General features: G+C 41.1%; 1 protein-coding gene across 1 annotated transcript in view; it reads right to left on the bottom strand.

Moving 5' to 3' along the window:
• Positions 1–20,820, bottom strand: part of OBSCN (obscurin, cytoskeletal calmodulin and titin-interacting RhoGEF) — a 312,151-nt gene that overhangs the window by 196,933 nt on the left and 94,398 nt on the right. The window contains 3 exon segments of the mRNA XM_042782023.1: positions 3,326–3,601; positions 8,103–8,378; positions 15,449–15,724. Coding sequence (XP_042637957.1) covers positions 3,326–3,601; positions 8,103–8,378; positions 15,449–15,724 — 828 coding nt within the window.

Raw genomic sequence — 20,820 nt, 5'->3', positions numbered from 1 at the left:
GAAGAATTGATGTTTTTGAGCTTTGGTGGGAAAGAATGTTGAAAGTACCGTGAACTGCTAAAAGAACTAACAGATCTGTCCTGGAGGAAGTACAGCCAGAATGTTCCTTGGAAGAGAGAATGGCCAGACTTCGTCTCATTACTTTGGTCATGTTGTCAGAAGGGACCATTTCCTAGAGAAGGATGTCATGCTTGGTAAGGTGGAAGGCTGACGAAAGAGGGGAAGGCCTTCAATGGGATGGACTGACACAGTGGCTGTGATGATGGGATCAAGTATAGCAAGGATCATGGAGCTGGCATGGGACCGGGTGGTGTTTCGTTCTGCTGTGCATAGGGTCACTAAGAGCCGGACACGACTTGACAGCACCTAACGACAACAAAAAAAATCTAGAAACAACTCAGATATCCTTCAATGAGTGAATGGCTAAACAAACTGTGATGCATCCATATCGTGGAAAATGACTCAGCAATAGAAAGGAACAAAGTAGTGATAACGTGCAACAACCTAGATGGATTCAACAGAATCATGCTGAATGTAAAAAGCCAGTAGGTAGAAGTTGCACACTACATGGTTTCATTTATATTACATTCTCAAAATTACTAATTACTGAGTTGGAGAGCAGATTGCTGGTTGCCAGGAGTTAGTGATGGTGTTGAGGAGAGGGCAGGTGGGAGTATGAGGGTACCACAAAGCAGATCTTTGTGGTGATGGAATGTCATGTATCTCACATGAGGTGGCACCTGCACAAATCTACACATATGGTAGGTGACATAGAACTCTATATCCCCATCATTCACTCTCAGGGTCCTGCTTTTGATATGGTACTAGTTACGGAAGACGTGAACATTGAGAGAAACTGGGTGAAGAGCATTATGATCTCTCTGTACTATCTTTGCAATTCCCTCTAAATCTATTATTATTTCAAAATAAAAAGTTTTTGTACTGGGGGACACCAAGCTCAACTGGCACAACATAGTACATAAAAATCTTGTTCCACAACTGTGGTGGTTATGTTTTTGTGTCAACTTGGCTGGGCCTGGTTGAGTGGCTGGGCAGCTGGTGGTAGTTATTCCCCATGATAAGACTGGCAATCAACTCCATGGTGAGATCTACCACAAGCAGCTGGGTAGCTGCTTTGGGTATGTAGTCTGCTTCCCGTATATGAGAAGCAGTTTTGGGAATGGTCTCTAGTTTATGGCACATTGAATGCTGCGTGTAGCTGTGTCATTGTTCAGCAGCCTGTCATTCTCTGCTGACCTTGGGACTTACAATGGACTTGAATTAATGGCCTGCTGTGTGATTTGGTAATATTGGGACTGTGCCTTTTTACTCGTCAACCTCGGGCTTGGCAGCCTTAGCAGCCAGCAGCTGTCTGAGTGAAGAAAAGCCTCTAGCTTCAGTAGGCCAGGAGCTGGAGGCAGAGCTGAAGCCCAACGCTGAGGGGCTTTCACCCAGCCTCTAGAGCATGGCACTTTGAACTTGGAATTCTAGCCTAACAAACCGTAAGAGAATAAACTCCTATTTGTTAAGACCATCCCATTTGTGGTATATTCTTGTCAGAGCAGCACTAGGTAACCAGAACAACAACCTACTTTGGCAAGTAGTGATTGGGGTCTTAATAGCTTTCGAGCAGCCATCTAAGATGCAACTATTGGTCTCCTCTCATCTGAAGCAAAGAAGAGTGAAGAAAATCAAAGCCATTCGGAAACAATTAGCCCAAGAAGACGATGGACCTTGAGACTAGAAGAACTAGATGTTGCCCGGGTACCAATGCCAACCACTTGGAAAGGGATCAAAACTGGAGACACTGGATAAAGTGAGAGGAAAAATGTGGAACAAAATTCAAAGGCACAAAAATGACCAGTATTACTGGTTGGATAGGGTCTGGTAGAGCTCCGAAGACTATGGCCTCGGGATACCTATTGGGCCTAGGATTGGACTCACTCCCAAGAATTGGCTGTCAAAAAAAAAAAAAAAGGTGGGGACCAGGTTTGCTGGTCCAATAGAGCCTGGTGTAACCACTGAGACTATGGCCCCTAGCTGCCCTTCAGGTCTGGAATTGAACCCACAACTGTGGTTTCCAGCCAAACAAAGTACAGGCATGTGAGTTAAACATTTACCTCAAGTAGACACACGCCCTGGAGAGAACAATCATGGGAGAAGGAAGGGCTGCTTATGCACAGGGAGATAGATAGCTCAGGGTGCAGAAGAGTATGAAGGAATGGATACTGGAAGGAGGTAACAATGGGGAGGAAGTGGGAGGGGAGCTGCTGCATTGTAAATTTTGGTCAATGACATGAGACAAAGTATATGTGAACTGCTGTATGAAAAGTGAATTTGCTCTGTAAATCTTCACCCAAATCCTAAAAAAAAAAAAAAAAAAGAATTGGCTGTCAGCCCAACAGTAGAAAGACTCACATGCAGAACACCCACCCCAAGGCAATGCATCCACCTACTCTAGGGAAAACACCCCTTAGAGCAATCGGCCCTGGGCCACCAGAGGGGCAGCATTCACATGGAGGGAAAACTGGACAGACAGGAAGGACAGACAGTTAAGAAGGGCACAGGGAAGGGGTGGTCACCGGGATGGGAGGAGAGGAGCATGCATTATGGTCGGGGATGGTAATCAGGGCATGGAATCAAATGTACACAAACTGCCTAATAAAAAACAAACTTTGCTCTGTAAATTTGCACCCAAAGCACAATAAAAAATAAATAAAACAGTAAGTTTTTAAAATAAATCACAAAGACAATAGGAGGCTTTGATGGACAAAAATTAATGAGCAAGTTTGGCTGGAATGTTGTAGACAAGAGGGAGATGTGGCTAGGCCACGTCACAGCAGGGCCTCAGGGATAAGCAGGGCCTTTGATTGAAACTCAAGTACAGGGAAGCCATGCGGGATTCCAGCAGGGAAAGACCAGACCCATCTTTACATGAGCATGAACACTCAGGTAGCTACAGAAGTGGACTCAACCAACAGGCAGAGTAGTGACACAGAAAGATAAGACTAGATTCTAGTTGTTCTGGAAGAGGAAGTACAAGAAGAAGGAACCCAAGTCCAGGATAAGTCTGGATAGGAGCAGAGGCCCTGAGGCCAGGACTAGTGAAGGGACAGGACTGATGCAGATGCAAGAGCATTATCCAGGGATCCCCCTCTCCCCCATAAGGAGCTTTCTGGAGAGAAGAGTGTGCTGTGGCTGCAACTGGATATGTCAAAGGTTGGGATGTGAAGAGCATTGTGAGAAAACAGGCCTTGAAGGGCATCTCCCAAACCATTGCCTCGTCATGTGCCTCAGGAAAAAAACAGAGATCACAGGAACCCACCTGTAACATCCAGGCGGAAGGAGACCTTCTGGCCCCCGGCCTCACAGCTGTACTCCCCAGCATCCGCCTTGCCCGCCTGCTGCACCACCAGCCGCCGTCCACGGCCTGTAGCTTCCACGCGCACCCTTGAGCTCGCACTCAGCTTCTTCCCATCCTTGTACCATGCCACCTCCGTGTGGGCCTGGGCCACCTCACAGCTCAGTGTGGCACTGGCTCCCGCCTCAGCCCGCACCTCATTCCGTGCTGGTTGCTCCTTGGCAAACACCACCACAGGCTCTGAGGACAAGGAGGGACATGCAGTCAGAGATGCCATTTAAGTCAGGAAGACAGCACTGAGCAAACAAGATATCCAGAAGCTACCCCAGGCTCCCCCTCTAGCTCTGTGACCTGGAGAGGCCCCAGGCCTTTCTGAGCAACAACTCACAGCAGTGCATTTATACCTCCTGCTACTGAAGGCTCTAGTGGTGTAGTGCCTAAGGCATTTGACAGCTAATCAGAAGGCTGGGGGTTCAAACCAACCAGCCACTCCTTAGAAGGAAAATTGGGCAATCTACTGCTGTAGTGATACCACCTTGGAAGCTCAAGGAGGGGTCACTATGAGTCGGGGGTCCCGTGGTGCATTGCGTTTTTGCGCTACTGATGGCATAGGGTAGTATTTCCAGGTGAGACACTTTCTGAGACTGCTCCTGTGTACAATTTCTCTAGAAGACTTGGAATCTGTATAACTTCTACCTGACCAGATAACACCACAGGCTTTTCCAAAATGCAGCGCCAGGAACATTCCCACCAGCAGTGCAGGGGAGTCCTGGTGCTCCAGTGTTGACCCTACTCTTGGTTTGTAAGGATTGCTACCTCCTGACCACTGGCTGGGCTTGTGGCTCTACAGACCCAGGGCTTTCATTTGTGTTGTCATGATGACTATAACAGGGGAGATCCTTTTCCATGTTTATTGACCATTTCCGTTTCCTCTACTGTGGTGTCACTGTTGAAGTCTTTACCCAGTTTTCAATATCACTCTCTGTCTTTTTTTTTTTTATATTCATTTCTTAGCAATCTTTATATATTTCAAGGCTGGGACACTGACAGTTATATATGCTATACACCTTGTCCACCTGCATTGCTTGCCATTTCACTCTTTATGATGTCTTCTGATGACTGAAAGCTCTTAGTAGTCAATGCATATATATAATATAAATACTAGACAAATAAATCCATTAAGTTTTTTTGGGCTGATACATTTTTGTCCTCTTAAGACATCTTTCCTTACCCACAGCTCATTAAATAATCTTTATTTCCTAAGAACTTTACTTTATCTTAAACATTGAGGACAAAGCCACTCATAAGTTCATTTTGTCTGCAATGTATGGTAATGGTTCAGTTTTATTTATTTATTTACTTATTTGGCATATGATTTAATGAGCCAACCACCATCTATGAAAAGACCTTCCTTTCTATACTCCTTTTACAGGCATCACAGTTAAAACAAATAAATAAGGAAGGTGAAATCCAGTTATACTAAGGTCTGTATCAGAGTTCACCATTGTGTTCCTTTGATCGGCCTATCTGTCCCTGCACTGAGACCCTACTTTTTTGATTACTGTAGATTTGTTAAGTCTTGGCAACTGGCAGAGCAAACATTCTCACTTTGTTCTTCTTCATGAATTTGTTTGATGGCCGTACTTGGTCTTTGGAATCAGTATGACAATTTCAAACTCTATCCGCCCCCCACAAAAAAAGCCAAAATCTTTTGTTTAGATTTGATTGAGAATGAACATTTTTGCATCTTCCTTTTTTTTAAATGCTTATTTACATCTTCTTTACTAACTCTCAGAAGTGCTTAATAATGTTCCTCAAGAAGTCTCTTATTAGACTTAGAAATATGATACTTCTGATGGAATTCCCATTCTTTAAAATATTAATTTCCAGTTGCTTCTTGCTAGTATACAGACGATGAAGTGTGTTTGCATATCTATTTTGTGTGTGGTAATCTTTCTAAACTTCTACTATTGTTAATAATTTATCTTTTGGCTATTTTGTATTTAATCATATCATCAGTGAATGACACTTTAATTTTTTCCAACTTGTACACTTTTTATTTATCTCTTTACTGGTTGTACAATGTACAGAAGTGTACTACTGGATACAATGGATAAAAGTAGTGATAGTGGGCATCCTTGTACTTTTCAATTTTAAAGGGAAAGTGTTCAAATACAAATTTTTTTACATTTTCTACAGTTTTTTGTTGTTAGTTGCCATTGAGTTGGCTCCTACTTATGGTGACCTATGTATAACAGAATAAAACATTGCCTTGTATTGCACTATCTTTATGGTTTTTAATATATTTGAGCCCATTGGTATGGCCACTGTGTCAATCCCATCTCACTGTTTTCCTTGTTTTCACTGACCTTCTGCCCTACCCAACCTGATGTCTTTTTTTGAGAAATTCCCCTTTCCTGATGATGCATTCTAAGAAAGCAAAATGAACTTTAGCCATCCTTTTGTCTAAGGAGCATTCTGGTTGTATTTCTTCTAAAGAAGATTTGCTTTTTCTTCTGGCTGTTCCCTAACAGCACAATTTAAATGCACTAATTCTTCTTTATCATATTAAGGAAATTCCCTTTTATTTATAGTTTGATGAAAGTTCTTTACTATAAATTGGTGCTAAATTTTATCAAACATTTATTCTGGATTTATGATATTATATCTTATCCAAGCACTTTTATTTGGCATTTATTGGGAAAATAACACTGTTTTTCTCTATCAATATGCTAATTTCATAATTTACATTGATCTTATAATGTCTTTTATACTAAAACAAACTTGCATTCCTAGACTGTGACCTTGGTCATAGATCATTATCCTCTCGATATATTGCTGAGTAAACTGCCAAAAACTTCTTTAGAATATTGGCTTTCATATCATAAGGGATTTTAACTCTTCATATTTTCCTTGCCATATTTTGGTATTACTGTTATGCTAGCAGGAACTCTCGTGGCGTAGTGCCTAAGGCATTTGACTGCTAACCAGAAGACTGGCAGTTCAAACCCACCAGCCACTCCTCGGAAGGAAGGTTGGGTAATTAACTTCTGTAGTGATACTGCCTCAGAAGTCCAAGAAGGGGTCACTATGAGTCAGCTCTGACTCCACGGCATTGCGAGGTACATCATGCTAGCTACATAAAATGAGTGGAAAATGTGTATCTTTTTTGTATTCTCTGTAAGATTCTCCATAAACTTGGAATAATTTCTTTCCAGAAGAGTACATATGTGCTTATATTTTGCTCTGTGAAAAGATTTTTAACTACTGGCTCCATTGTTTCAATGGTTATAGGTAAATGGTTACAGGACTTCTTGGTTTGCGATTTCTTCTCAAGTCAAAAGTTTTCAAGGAAATGGACAATCTACCCAAACATAACAAAATCATTTGCATAAAATAATCTGTAATGTTCTGTTATAATAATGTTCAAGAGATTTCCATCAGGACATTTGGTCTAGACTCACAGTCATTACTATATACTGATACCATATGAACGTGTTATGGCATGATACCTACTGGTCAAGTGTGGGAAGGCAGGCCCAATTTGAGGTCAAGACTCAAAAAAAGGAAAATAAAATTCATTCTCAGAGTTCTCTATGAACCAGGTACAGAAGTACAGTCACACACTGATCATTAAGGGACTGCAATGAAATAAATACTATTTTACCAGTCAGAGGAGCTCGGGTGGCATAGTGGTTAAGCCATTCAGCTGCCAACCAAAAGGTCAACAGTTTAAACCCACCAGCTTCTCCATTGGAGAAAGATGAGGCACTCTGCGCCTATGAAGATTTACATCCTTAGAAACACTATTGAGCTGTTCTACTCTGTCCTATGACAGAGTCATAGGGTCACTATGAGTTGGCATCAACTCGATGGCAATGGTTTTGCTTTGCTTTCGTTGCCAGTCAGGGAATGCTACTGAAGTAACTCATCATTAACAAGGCAAACTGACAGGACAGAAGCCACTTATTCCTTTCCATTCCTAAAGACATATGACAAATTCCAAGGGAAATTTCACATGGAGTTCTAACTGAAGACATAGGGAAAACAAGATTTGCTTTAGAAGAAAACCCCAAGTATCACAGGGGTATGCTATCAATCCACCACTCTTCATTTACTTTGCACAGAACTTAAAACAACATGTGGATCTAGATTGTGTGCATGTATGCACAGAGGGCTTCCACATCCACATCAAAGGAAAGCAACAGTGGCCAGAGCACCAAAATGTGATCATGCAAAGATCAGCCTTGAGATAATGCCAGTATGACTGGGTGGCTAAAGTCTCCCCTCCTCTGCCTTAATGGGATTCAAACACCTCTTGCTAATGAGAAGCCCTATATGGTGCCTGGTGAGGGCATGTGCAAGCTGCCAGACCTTCCAACTGGAGGACATTCACCTATCCCAGGTGAGAGATACCTGGTCCACCTCAGACCCAAAGCACCAGACACTCCAGAGTCCTGGAAACCAAAGAAGACAAGAAGGATTCTGGACAGGCTCTGGGAACATGTAACTAACCACTCTTGCCTGGAAACACCACCTGAGGAAAGAAGAACAGCCCTTCTACCTTTAGTACACAACCTTCCAAAAAGTCTCTTTTCCTCCCACCCACAGGCAGGAATACGAGATGGTGAGAGAATGGGAGACAAGAAGACATGAAGTTGAAGGATAGAGGACCCCAGGGTCCATCCAGGCGATACGTCAGTCCAACCACCTTCCTCAACCAAAGCTAATGGTCACCCACCTGTGACATTCAGGCGGAAGGAAACCTTCTGGCCTCCGGCCTCACAGGTGTACTCCCCAGCATCTGCCTTGCTCGCCTGCTGCACAACGAGCCACCGCCCACAGCCTGTGGCCTCCATGCGCATCTTCTGGCTTGCACTCAGCTTCTTCTGATCCTTGTACCATGCAACTTCCGTGTGGGCCTGGGCCACCTCACAGCTCAGCATGGCACTGGTCCCTGCCTCGGCCTGCACCTCACTCTGTGCTGGCTGCTCCTTAGCAAACACCACCATGGGCTCTGGGGACAGGGAAGGACACATAGTCAGAGACATGACACAAACCTGGTATGGATCCACTTCCCAGACACCAAAGCATAAGAGTTTAATAAATTTCCCATTGACCCGTGACAGCATGTGTCCTGTGGGCTATTAGACTTGAGTTCACAAGCACAGGATACCTATCACAAAGCAGCAAGTATACAGTTCGGGCATGGCCTCTCTCAAGAGCAATTCTTTACGTGGAAGGAAGGTGTCCGAGGCTGTTCCAGACTCTATAACTGGTAATTTATTGTCTTTCCCACATAAGACTCAGCACTGGGTAGGTATCGCAGTCTTGTTCATGAATGTATCCCTATGTGTGGCACGTGGTATTTCCTCCTCAAAGTTACTCTACTTATTTAAAAAGGCACAACTGACATGTAACAAAGTGCTAGTTATGGTTTTATAGCTCAGTGATATTTATGCATACATACCCCAAGTAATCATCATACATATCAAATATAAACCATTTCTACTCCCCAAGTCACCACTGAAAGGAGCTCTGGTGGTATAGTGGTTAAAGCATTTGGCTATTTACAAAAAGGTCAGTAGTTCAAACCCACTAGCCACTCCATGGAAGAAAAACGAGGTAGTCTGCTTCCATAAAGATTTACAACCTTGGAAACTCAATGAGGGTAGCTGAGTCAGAATTGGCTCAATGGCAATGAGTTTTTGGTAAAGTCACTACTGACCCCTCCAAAAGTCACTACTGACTCCTATCCTGACTTCTCTCACCATAAATTACTGTTGTTTATTTTTAATTTCACAGAAATTGAATTATACATTAAATATTTTTGTATCTTGTTTCTTTTACTAAATGTAATGTCTATAAGATTTACCCATGTAATTGGATGTAGCTGTCATTCACTTTCTGTTGTTGTATAGAATGCTACTGCATGAATATGTCACAATTTAGTTTTCCTTTCCCACTGAGGGTCACTGGATTGCTTCCAATTTGGTCATGCTATCAGTAAAGCATCTATGAGCTTCTTGAACAAGTTTTTGGTGGGCATGTGTATAACTGTTGGCACACAGTGAGGCCTATGTTTAGCTTTAGCAGATATTGCCAAACAGTTTTCAAAAGTCGTTATAGTGACTTAAAGTCCCACCAGTAGCATGTGAGACTTCCAGATGCTCTACATCCTTACCAATACATAACATTATAAAATTAAATCCTTGAGGCCCAAGTACAGAGTGAGACGGAACAGTGAAGAACTGAGTCCCATATCTTCTTGTTTCCCCTCGAGAAATCTGATGAGTTCTAAAACTGCACAGAGGAGCCTTGATGCAGTGGTTAAACACTCAGCTGTTAAAACTGCACAAAACACGGGGCTTAGAAGCCAAGCTGAAAACTTCCAGAAAGCAGAGAGGAATTTTCAGCATCTTTGCCCAGGATCAGAGGTGAACCAGAGATACATGACCCTTATCAAAACTGCAGTGAATTCCACAGTCAGCTCAGTCCCAAAATGGATTGAGGTCCCCAGTCCTCCTGTATCTGTCTAGCAAAAGGATGAGGGAGGAAGTGGGAAGAGAGCTGTTACATTGTGCGAAATTGCAGTTGATATCCTGAGACAAAATGTCTATGAAGTGTTGTATGGAAAATTAATTTGCTCTGTAAACTTTCACCCTAATTATGATAAAAATTTGAAAGGAATAAAAAAAGTAAGAGGAAGTTCTCTCTGGAGTAAGACCACATCACCCATACTCAAAAGCGTTTAACATGCAATGTCTGACAGCCAGTTGAAAGTCTGCAGGCATGCAAAGATGAAAGAAAGAAAATATCAGTGACCCAGTATTAGATTATTAGACAACAGATCAAAGATAAAGAATTCATTAGAGAATTAGGCACTATTAAAAAATTAGTCAGGGTACCATTTTTTGGGAAGCAGTGAGTTTCTGTTTATGGTGATGGGAAATTTGACATCAATTAAGGGTAATGTTTGCACAACATGATTAATGTAATGGATATCAATAAAACTGTATGCTTGGAAAATACTGAACTGCCAAATATTGTGTATGCATATATTTATGATGATATTAAGCTTTTCTAAATTATTCTAGTGTCATTGACATAAACTCACTGCACTCTAAGCTGTACATATAGCCTTTTGAGTTGCTGTTGTCAATTTGATCACATATAGATAATTCTTTGAAAGAGCACAATTCTCAAGAGATACATTTTTTACTAATTATGTGAGAATGTTTTTGGTTTAAAGAAAACTTTAAGGGATACTTTTGATTTAAGGTTTAAATATTATCTCAAGGCAGTAGTTTTGAGGGGGTTCATCCAGTCCCTATGACTCCAGAGCCTGGATTCCTTGAAAACATGAAGTTCTGTTCCACATTTTCATCCTTTTGATCAGGATTCTTCTGTAGAATCGTTAATCAAATGTTGAGTAGTGGTAGCCCATCACAACCCATAGGAGCCAGTTGTTCATGGAGGTAATTAGTCACACATTTCAATTCCTCCTTCAATTCCTGACTCTCCTTCTTTCTCTACTGCTGAAGGCAAATAGAGACCAATTGTTGTACCTTAGATGGCGTCTTGCAAGCTTTTAAGACCATAGGCACTGTGGAAGGAATTAGGAGGTAGAACAGAAACAGTAAGAACAATTTTAGGCCAATTGACTGGGATATCCCATGAAACCATGACCTTAAACCTCCAAAATGAGGTATTCAGTTGTATATAAGCAACATCAGCAGCTGCTCTTTTTTTTCAATGACACTAGAATAATTTAGAAAAGCTTAATAAGAATGGATGCACATCTAGATGTAACGATGGGTGTCTCCTCATCCAGAGCAAAGAAGAATGAAGAAAACCAAAATTTCACTTTTGGTTTTAATTTAACAATTAGTCCTAGCGACTGGTACACCATCCAATCTGCAGCCTATATGACTATGAGACCAGAAGAACTAGATGGTGCCGGGCTACCACTGTCATCCACTTGGAAGGAGAACTATGTGGGAGATCTTTGATAGAGAGGGAGAACAATATGAAACAAAACTCAAAATCATTTGGAGAACAAAAAAGGTGGGGGGGGACAGGTTTGCTGGTCCGATAGAGCCTGGTGCAACCACTGAGACTATGGCCCCTAGCTGCCCTTCAGATCTGGAATTGAACTCACACCTGTGGTTTCCAGCCAAACAAAAGACAGGCATATGAGTTGAACATTTACCTCAAGTAGATACACTCTTTGGAGAGAACAATTATGGGAGAAAGAAGGGCGGCTTATGCACAGGGAGACAGCTCAGGGGGCAGGAGTCCATGGAGGGATGGACACAGGGAAGAGGTAATCAAGGGGAGGAAATGGGAGGGGAGCTGTTGCATTGTGGTAAACTGTGGTCAATGTCATGAGACAAAGTATATGTGAACCGCTGTATGGAAAGAGAATTTGCTCTGTAAACCTTCACCCAAATCACACACAAAAAGAAAAAGAATGGATGCACACAGCCAACTACCTAGAAGGAGTGAGTAGTAGGACTTGTGGGCTTGGGACCATGGTCACAGGGGACATCAAGCTTAAATGGCGTAACATACTACACAAAAACATTGTTCTACATCCTACTTTGATGAGTAGCAACTGGGATCTTAAAAGCTTGCAAGTGGCCATTTAGATGCAACAATGGGTCTCTCCTCACCCAGAGCAAAAAAGAATGAAGAAAACCAAAGACCCATAGAAATGATTAGTCCAAGGGACTGGTACACATTGTGATCCTCAGCCTATACGACCCTAAGACCAGAAGATCTAGATGGATAGAGTGGTACAACAATTGGAACAAAGCTCAAAATCATTCAAAACAAAACAAGACCAAGTTTGCTGGTCTGATAGAGCCTGATGAGACTCGTGAGACTACGGCCCCTAGCTACATTCAGGTCTGGACTTAGACTCACTTCTGTGGCTTCTAGCCAAATAATAGGCATATAGGGTAAACATGTACATTTACTACTTGGGGCGATCAATCATGGGGGAACAGAAGGGCAGTGTTTGCACAGGGAGACATCTGGGGGGACAGGAGTGCATGGGAGGGACGGATATAAGGAAGAGGTAACTATGGGGAGGAAGTGGGAAGAGAGCTGTTACATTGTGGGGAATCACAGACAATGTCATAAGACAAAATATGTATGAACTGCTGTATGGAAAATGAATTTGCTCTGTAAACTTTCACCCAAATCATCATAAAAATGAGGAAAAAAAAAAAGAACGGATGCACAGCATCAACAATGAATGTAGTCAATATCACTGAATTATACATGTAGAAATTGTGGAATTGGTGCATGTCTTGCTGTTCATATTTTCACCAAAAAATGTAATATTGCTTTCTTAAAAGAAAGAAAAAGAGAACAAAGCAATCAAGTGGAAGTTCTCAATCTCAAAAAATACAGTAACTGAAATAATTACACTATCAATGGGATGGACACCAGATGAGATGCAGAGGAACACGCAATTAGGGAGCTCAAAGAGAGGTTCATAGCATCCAGATTAAACCAGAGAGAGGGGAAAAAAAGGACTGAAAGGCAAAGATAGAGAAGAAGGGAAGAGACAGAGTAGGAAAAAAAGGAGGGAGGCAAAGAAAAAAATCAGTGGAAGCAAATATTAGTTCTACTCATTGCTGGCGAGTCAGACCCGACTCATAGCAACCCCTCCTTGGGTTTCTGAGGTAGTATCACTACAGAAGTAGATTACCCAACCTTCATTCCGAGGAGTGGCTGGTGGATCTGAACCGCCAGCCTTCTGGTTAGCAGTCAAGGCACTATGCCACCAGGGTTCCTAAATATTGGTTGTAAGGAAAGGATAATGAAATTGCAATGAATGACATACATCTAGTTTGAATCTTCAAAGAAAAAGAACACAGACAGAGGGAGAGAAAGCACAAATTTACCAATGTTAGGAATGAAGGAAGGGACAATACTAAAGATGCAACTGATATTTAAAACACAGTATGATCTTCATGGTTATTGTAGTTCAATAAAGGGCTTTAAAAAAAGAATTTAAAAATCAAAAAGAAACAGGAATATGACAAACCTTCCCCTAAACCTCACACCTTATACAAAAATTGTCTTACATTTGATCATAGATTTCAAAGTAAATGTGAAACTATGAAACTTTTATAAGAAACATGGAGGAAAATCTTTGGAATAAAGGACTGAGTAAAAACTTCTTAGATGACCCTGTTAAGGGAATCAAAGATGAGCTGTAGACTGGGAGAAAGTATCTGCAAACAGCATACATGATAAAAGATTCATATCTAGACTATATAAAGAACTCACAAAACACAACAGTTCTAGGAAAAAAAAAAAAAAAAGTCCAAGTAGAAAACAATCTAAAAAAATGAAGAGACTTTTCACCAAAGAGGATATACAGATGGAAACATATTACTTTAAAGAGGTTCAACATCATTAGCTGTTAGGAAAATATAAACTGAACCCCAATGAGATATCCCTACATACTCACTAGAAGAGCTAAAATGAAAAATTAGTGGCAATACTAAATTCCACATTAAGTATCAAAGATTCGTTGCTATGGGATGTAGCATGGCAAAGCCACTCTGGAAGAGTATAGCACTTTATTACAAAACTAAACATGAAAATACCTATGACCCAACAAACACACTTCTGGGCATTTATCCCAGAGAAATAAAAATGCTCTGGTGGCATAGTGCCTAAGACATCTGACTGCTAAGCAGAAAGCTGGGGGATCAAACCAACCGTCCACTCCTTGGAAGGAAGATTGAGCAATCTACTTCTGCAGTGATATCGCCTGGAAACCCAAGGAGGAGTAGCTATGAGTCAGATCTGACTCGGCAGCAGTGAGTTTGGTTTTTGGTGTTTTTGGTGCAAAAACTTGTACATGATTGTTCATAGCAGTTGATTCACAGTAACCAAAACTGGAAGCAACCCACATATTCTTTAACAGGTGGATGCTTTAACAAACTGTGGTGCATCCATATCCTAGAAAATAACTCGGCAATACAAAGGAACAAACTAGTTATATGTGCAACAACCTACATGGATTCAATAAAATCATGCTGAGTGAAAAAAAACAGTAGACAGAGGTTACACACTGCATGGTTTCATTTATATAACATTCTCAAAATGACTAATTACCAACTCAAAGAGCAGATTGCTGGTTGCCAAGAGTTAGTGATGGTGTTGAGGAGAGGACAGGTGTCAGTATGAGGGACATCACAAGGCAGATCTTTGTGGTGATACAATGTCCTGTATCTCATGTAAGGAAGCACCTGCACAAATCTACACATGTGGCAGGTGACATAGAACTCTACATTCCCATCATACACTCTCAGGGTCCTGCTTTTGATATGGTACTATAGTTATAGAAGATATGAACATTGAGAGAAACTGGGTGAAGGGCATTAGGACCTCTTTGTACTATCTTTGCAACTTCCTCTAAATCTACTATTACTTCAAAATAAAAAAAATGTTAAAAATAAAATCACAAAGATATTAGAGGCTATGATAAACAAAAATAAATGAGCTAGTTTGGCTGGAATGTTATAGACAAGAGGGAGATATGGGCAGGCCAGGTCACAGCAGAGCCTCAGGGACAATCAAGGCCTTGGTTGAATCCCAAGTGCAGGGTGACCATGGGGGGTTCCAGCAGGGGAAGGCCAGACCCATCTGCACATGAGCACGATAACTCAAGTAGCTAGAGTAAAAGTGGACTCAACCAAGAGAGAAGAGTGGTAACTGAGGACACAGAGAGATAAGACTAGATCTGAACTTTCTGGAGGAGGAGGTATAGGAAGGAGAAACTCAAGTCCAGAAAAAGTCTGGGTAGGAGCACAGGCCCTGAGGCCAGGAATGGTGAAAGGACTGGATTGATGCAGATGCAAGAGCAATATCCCGGCATCCCCCCCATAAGGAGCTTGCTGGAGAGAAAGAGTACATTGGTGAACAGTGCTGGGGCTGCAGCTGGTTATGTCAAAGGTTATGATGTGAAGAGCATTGTGAGAAAACAGGCCTTGAAGAGCACCTCCCAAACCATTGCCTGGTCATGTGCCTCAGGAAGAAACAGAGATCTCAGGAACCCACCTGTAACATCCAGGCGGAAGGAGACCTTCTGGCCCCCGGCCTCACAGCTGTACTCCCCAGCATCCGCCTTGCCCGCCTGCTGCACCACCAGCCGCCGTCCACGGCCTGTGGCCTCCACGCGCACCCTTGAGCTTGCACTCAGCTTCTTCCCATCCTTGTACCATGCCACCTCCGTCTTGGCCTGGGCTACCTCACAACTCAGTGTGGCGCTGGCTCCCGCCTCAGCTCGTACCTCACTCTGTACTGGTTGCTCCTTGGCAAATACCACTACAGGCTCTGAGGATAAGAAGGGACATGCAGTCAGAGATGCCATTTAATTCAGGAAGATAGCACTGAGCAAACAGGAGATCCAGAAGCTACTCTAAGGGAGCCTAGACCCAGAGTGGCCCCAGACCTTTCTGAGCAACAACTCACAGCAGTGCATTTATACTTCCTGCTACTGATGGCATGGGGAGGTGTTTCCTGGTGGGACACTTCCTGAGACTTCTCTGTGCACAATTTCTCTAGGAGAAGACTGTGGGGTTGAGATGCCTGCACAACTTCTACCTGACCAGATAATGCCACAGGCTTTTCCAAAATACAGCGCCAAGAACATTCCCACCAGCAGTGCAGGGGAGTTCCAGGTGCTCCACAGTTGACCCTACTCTTAGTACATAAGCTATGCTAACTCCTGGCTATCTATTGGGCATGAGGTTCTACCAACCCAAGGCTTTTATTTGTGTTGTTGTGATGACTATTACATGGAGCTCCTTGCCATGTTTATTGGCCATTTCTGTTTCCTCTCCTGTAATGTACCTGAAATCTTTACCTAGTTTTCAACATCATTGTCTTTCTTTTTTATGTTCATTTCTTAGAGATCTTTATATATTTCAAGGCTAGAACACTGACAGTTACATATGCCACAAACATCTTGTCCCCCTGCATTGCTTGCCCTGTCACTCTTTATGAGGTCTTCTGATGAATGAAAATTCTTTACGTAGTCAATGTATATATATGATATATTTAGTAGACAAATATATCCCTTCTGGTTTTTGGGTTGATGCATTTTTTGTTCTCTTAAGAAATCTGCTTAAGAAATCTTTCTTTGGCTTGCAAGCAGCCATCTAGATGCAATGATGGGTCTTTCCTCATCCAGAGCAAATAAGAATGAAGAAAACCAAAGACTCATAAAAGCAATTGGTCCTAGTGACTGGTACACCATGCAATCTGCAGCCTATATGACTATGACACCAGAAGAACTAGATGGTGCCCGGCTACCACTGTCAACCACCTGGACGGGAATCTATGTAGGAGATCCTGGATAGAGAGGGAGAACAATATGGAACAAAACTCAAAATCATTTGGGAAAAAAATAAGGGACCAAGTTTGCTGGTCTGATAGAGCCTGGTGGAACCCCTGAGACTATGGCCCTTAGCTGCCCTTCAGGTTTGGAATTGAACCCACACCTGTGGCTTCCAAGCCAAACAAAAAACAGGCATATGAGTTGAACATTTACCTGAGATAGATACACTCCTTGGAGAGAACAATCATGGGAGAAAGAGGGGCTGTTTATCCACAGGGAGACAGTTCAGGGGGCAGGAGAGCATGGAGGGATGGACATAGGGAAGAGGTAACTATTGGGAGGAAGTGGGAGGGGTCTGTTGCATTGGGGTAAATTGTAGTCAATGTCATGAGACAAAGTATATGTGAACTGCTGTATGGAAAGTGAATTTGCTCTGTAAACTTTCACCCAAATCACAATAAAAATAAATAAATAATAATAATAAAGAAATCTTTCCTTAACCACAGGTCATTAAATAACCTATGTTTCCTAAGAGCTGTACTTTACCTTACACATGAAGGACAAAGCCACTCATAAGTTCATTTTTGTCTGCAGTGTGAGGTTATAGTTCCATTTTATCTGTTTTTTTTTTTTTTGCATATGGTTAAATAAGCCAATTACTGTCTATGAAAAGACCTTCCTTTCTGCACTCCTTTCACAGGTATCATGGTTAAAAATAATAATAATAAAAGTAGGGAGGGTGGAATCCAGTTATACTAAGGTCTGTATCAGAGCTCACCATTCTGTTCCTTTAGTCGGCTTATCGGTCCCTGCACTGAAACCCAGCTGTCTTGATTACTGTAGTTTTGAAAGTCTTGGCATCTAGCAGAGCAAGTGCTCTCACTTTGTTTTTCTTCAAGAATTTGTTTAATGGCCATATTTGGTCCTTGGAATCACTATGCCAATTTCAAACTCTATTCGCCCCCCCAAAAAAAATCTTTTCTTTGGCTTTTGATTGAGAATGAACATCTTTGCATCTTTCATGGATTTTTTTTTTTTTTTTTTTACTGTTTATTTACATTTCTTTACTAGCTCTCAAAAATGTTTAATAATATTCCTCAAGAAGGTCTTGAACATCTCTTATTAGACATAGAAACATGATACTTCTGATAGTATTGCCATTCTATAAAACTGCAATTTCCAGTTTCTTCTTGCTAGTATGCAGACAATGAAGTGTGTTTGCATATCTATTTTGTGTGCGGCAATCTTTCTCAACTCCTACTACTGCTAATAATTTATCTTTTGGCTATTTTGCATTCATAATCATATCATCAGTGAATGACACTTTAATTTTTTCCAACTTGTACACTTTTTATTTCATTTATCTCTTTACTGTGCTGTACAATGGTGGCTAGAAGTGGTGATAGTGGGCATCCTTGTATCCTTCCTATTTTAAAGGGAAGGTGTTCAAGTGTTCAAACTTTCTTACATTTTCTATAGGTTTTTTTTGTTGTTAGTTGCCATAGACTTGACTCCAACTGATGGAGACCTATGTATAACAGAATAAAACATTGCCTTGTACTGCGCCATCTTTATGATCTGTAATACGTTTGAGCCCATTGGTACATCTACTGTGTCAATCCATCTCATTGAGAGTTTCCCTTCTTTTCAATGACCCTCTACCCTACCAACCCTGCTGTCTTTTTTGAGAAATTACCCTTTTCTGATAATGTGTCCTAAGAAAGCAAAATGAACTTCAGCCACCCTTGTGTCTAAGGAGCATTCTGGTTGTATTTCTTCTAAGGATGATTTGGTTTTTCTTCTGGCTGTTCACTAACAACACAGTTCAAATGCATCTATTCTTATTCTTTATCAAATTAAGGAAATACTATTTTATTTCTAGTTTGATAAAAGTTCTTTACCATGAATTGATGCTAAATTTTATTAAAAACTTATTATGAATTTGTGGTATTAAATTTATCTAAGCACTTTCACTCTACATTTATTGAAATAATCACATCATTTTCCTCTACTAATATGTTGATTTCAAGTTTACATTGATGTTATAATGTTTCTTATGCTAAAAGGCTTGCATTCCTAGACTGTGACCTTGGTCACAGTGCATTATCCTCTTGATATTTTTGCTAAATTCACTTCGTATCCTCTAGGATATTGGTCTTCATAGCTATGTTGTTGTTGTTTGTTGTTAGGTGCCATCAAGTTGGGTCCAACTCATAGCAACCCTATGTACAACAAAATAAAACACTGCCCAGTTCTGCGCCAGCCTCACAATCCTTGCTATGCCTAAACTCATCGTTGCATTCACTGTGTCAATCCATGTCATTGAGGGCATTCCCCTTCCTCACTGACCCTCCACTTTACCAAGCATGATATCCTTCTCCAGGGAATGGTCCTTTCTGACAACATGACCAAACTAGGTGAGAAGAAGTCTGGTTATTCTCACTTCCAATGAGCATTCCATTGCACTTCTTCCAGGACAGATTTGTTTGTTCTTCTGGTAGTCCATGGTACTTTGAGTATTCTGCATCAATACCACAACTCAAAAGCATTAACTTTTCATCAATTTTGTTTATTCATTGTCCAGCTTTCACATGCATATGAGGTGATTGAAAATACCATGGCTTAGGTTAGGGGCATCTTAGTCTTCAAAGAGACATCTTTGATCTTCACCATTTTAAAGAGGTCTTTTGCAGCAGATTTACCCAGCACAATATATCATCTGATTTCTTGACAGCTGTTTCCATTGGTGTTGATTGTGGAACGAAGTAATATGAAATCTTTGACAACTTCAGTCTTCTCCATTTATCATGAAGCCACTTACTGGTTCAGCTGTGAGGATTTTCATTTACTTTATGTTGAGATGTAATCCATACTGCAGACTGTGGTCTTTAATCTTCAACAGTAAGTGCTTCAAGTCATCTTCACTTTCAGCAAGCAAGGTTGTGTTGCCTGCATATCACAGGTTGTTAACGAGTCTTCCTCCAATCCTGATGCCATGTTCTTCTTTCTATAGTCCAGGTTCTCAGATTATTTGCTCAGCATACAGATTGAATAAGTATGGTGGAAGGATACAACCCTGATGCACTTCCTTCCTGATTTTAAACCATGAAGTATTCCCCTGTTCTGTTTGAATGACAGCCTCCTGGTCTATGTACAGGTTCCTCATGAGTACAATTCTGTGTTCTGGAATCCCTGTTCTTCTCAATGTTATCCATAATTTGTTACAATCCACACAGTTGAATGTTTTTGCATAGTCAATAAAATACAAGTAAACATCTTTCTGGTATTCTATGCTTTCAGCCAAGATCCATCTGACATCAGCAATGATATCCCTCATTCCACGTCCTCTTCTGAATCCAGCTTGCATTTCTGGAAATTCCCTATCAATATACTGCTACAGCCATTTTTGAATTATCTTCAGCAAGATTTCACCTGCATGTGATTTTAATAATATTGTTCAATCATTTCCACATTCTGTTGGATCACCTTTCTTTGGATTAGGTACAAATATGAATCTCTTTCAGTTGGCTATGTAGCCATCTTCCAAATTTGTTGGTATAGACAAGTAAGTGCCTCCAGCATGACATCCATTTCTTGAAACATCTCAATGGGTATTCTGTCAATTCCTGGAGCCTTGTTTTTCACCAATTTCTTCAGTGCATCTTTGATTTCTTCCTTTAGTACCATTGGTCCTTGATCATATGCCACCTCCCAAAATACATGAACATCAACCAATTCTTTTTGATACAGTGATTCTGTGTAGTCCTTCTACCTTCTTTTGATGTTTCCAACATCCCTCAATATTTTCCCATAGAATCTTTCAATACTGCAACTCAAGGCTTGAATTTTTCTTCATTTCTTTCAGCTTGAGAAATGCTGACTGTGTTTTCCCTTTTGTTTTTCTAACTCCAGGTCTTTGTGCATTTCATTACAATAATTGACTTTATCTTCTTAAGCTGCTCTTTGAAATCTTCTGTTCAGCTCTTTTGTCTTGTCATTTCTTCCATTTGCTTTAGCTACTCTCCATTCAAGAGCAAGTTTCAGTCTCTTCTGACATCCATTTTGGTCTTTTCTTCCTTTCTTGTCTTTT

Source organism: Orycteropus afer, unplaced genomic scaffold (genome assembly GCF_000298275.1).
Source record: "Orycteropus afer afer isolate SDZICR_OR568_19922 unplaced genomic scaffold, OryAfe1.0 scaffold00219, whole genome shotgun sequence".
NCBI lineage: Eukaryota > Metazoa > Chordata > Mammalia > Tubulidentata > Orycteropodidae > Orycteropus > Orycteropus afer.
The sequence above is the reverse complement of the archived record's forward strand: the minus strand, read 5'-3'. Positions and strand labels throughout refer to the sequence as shown.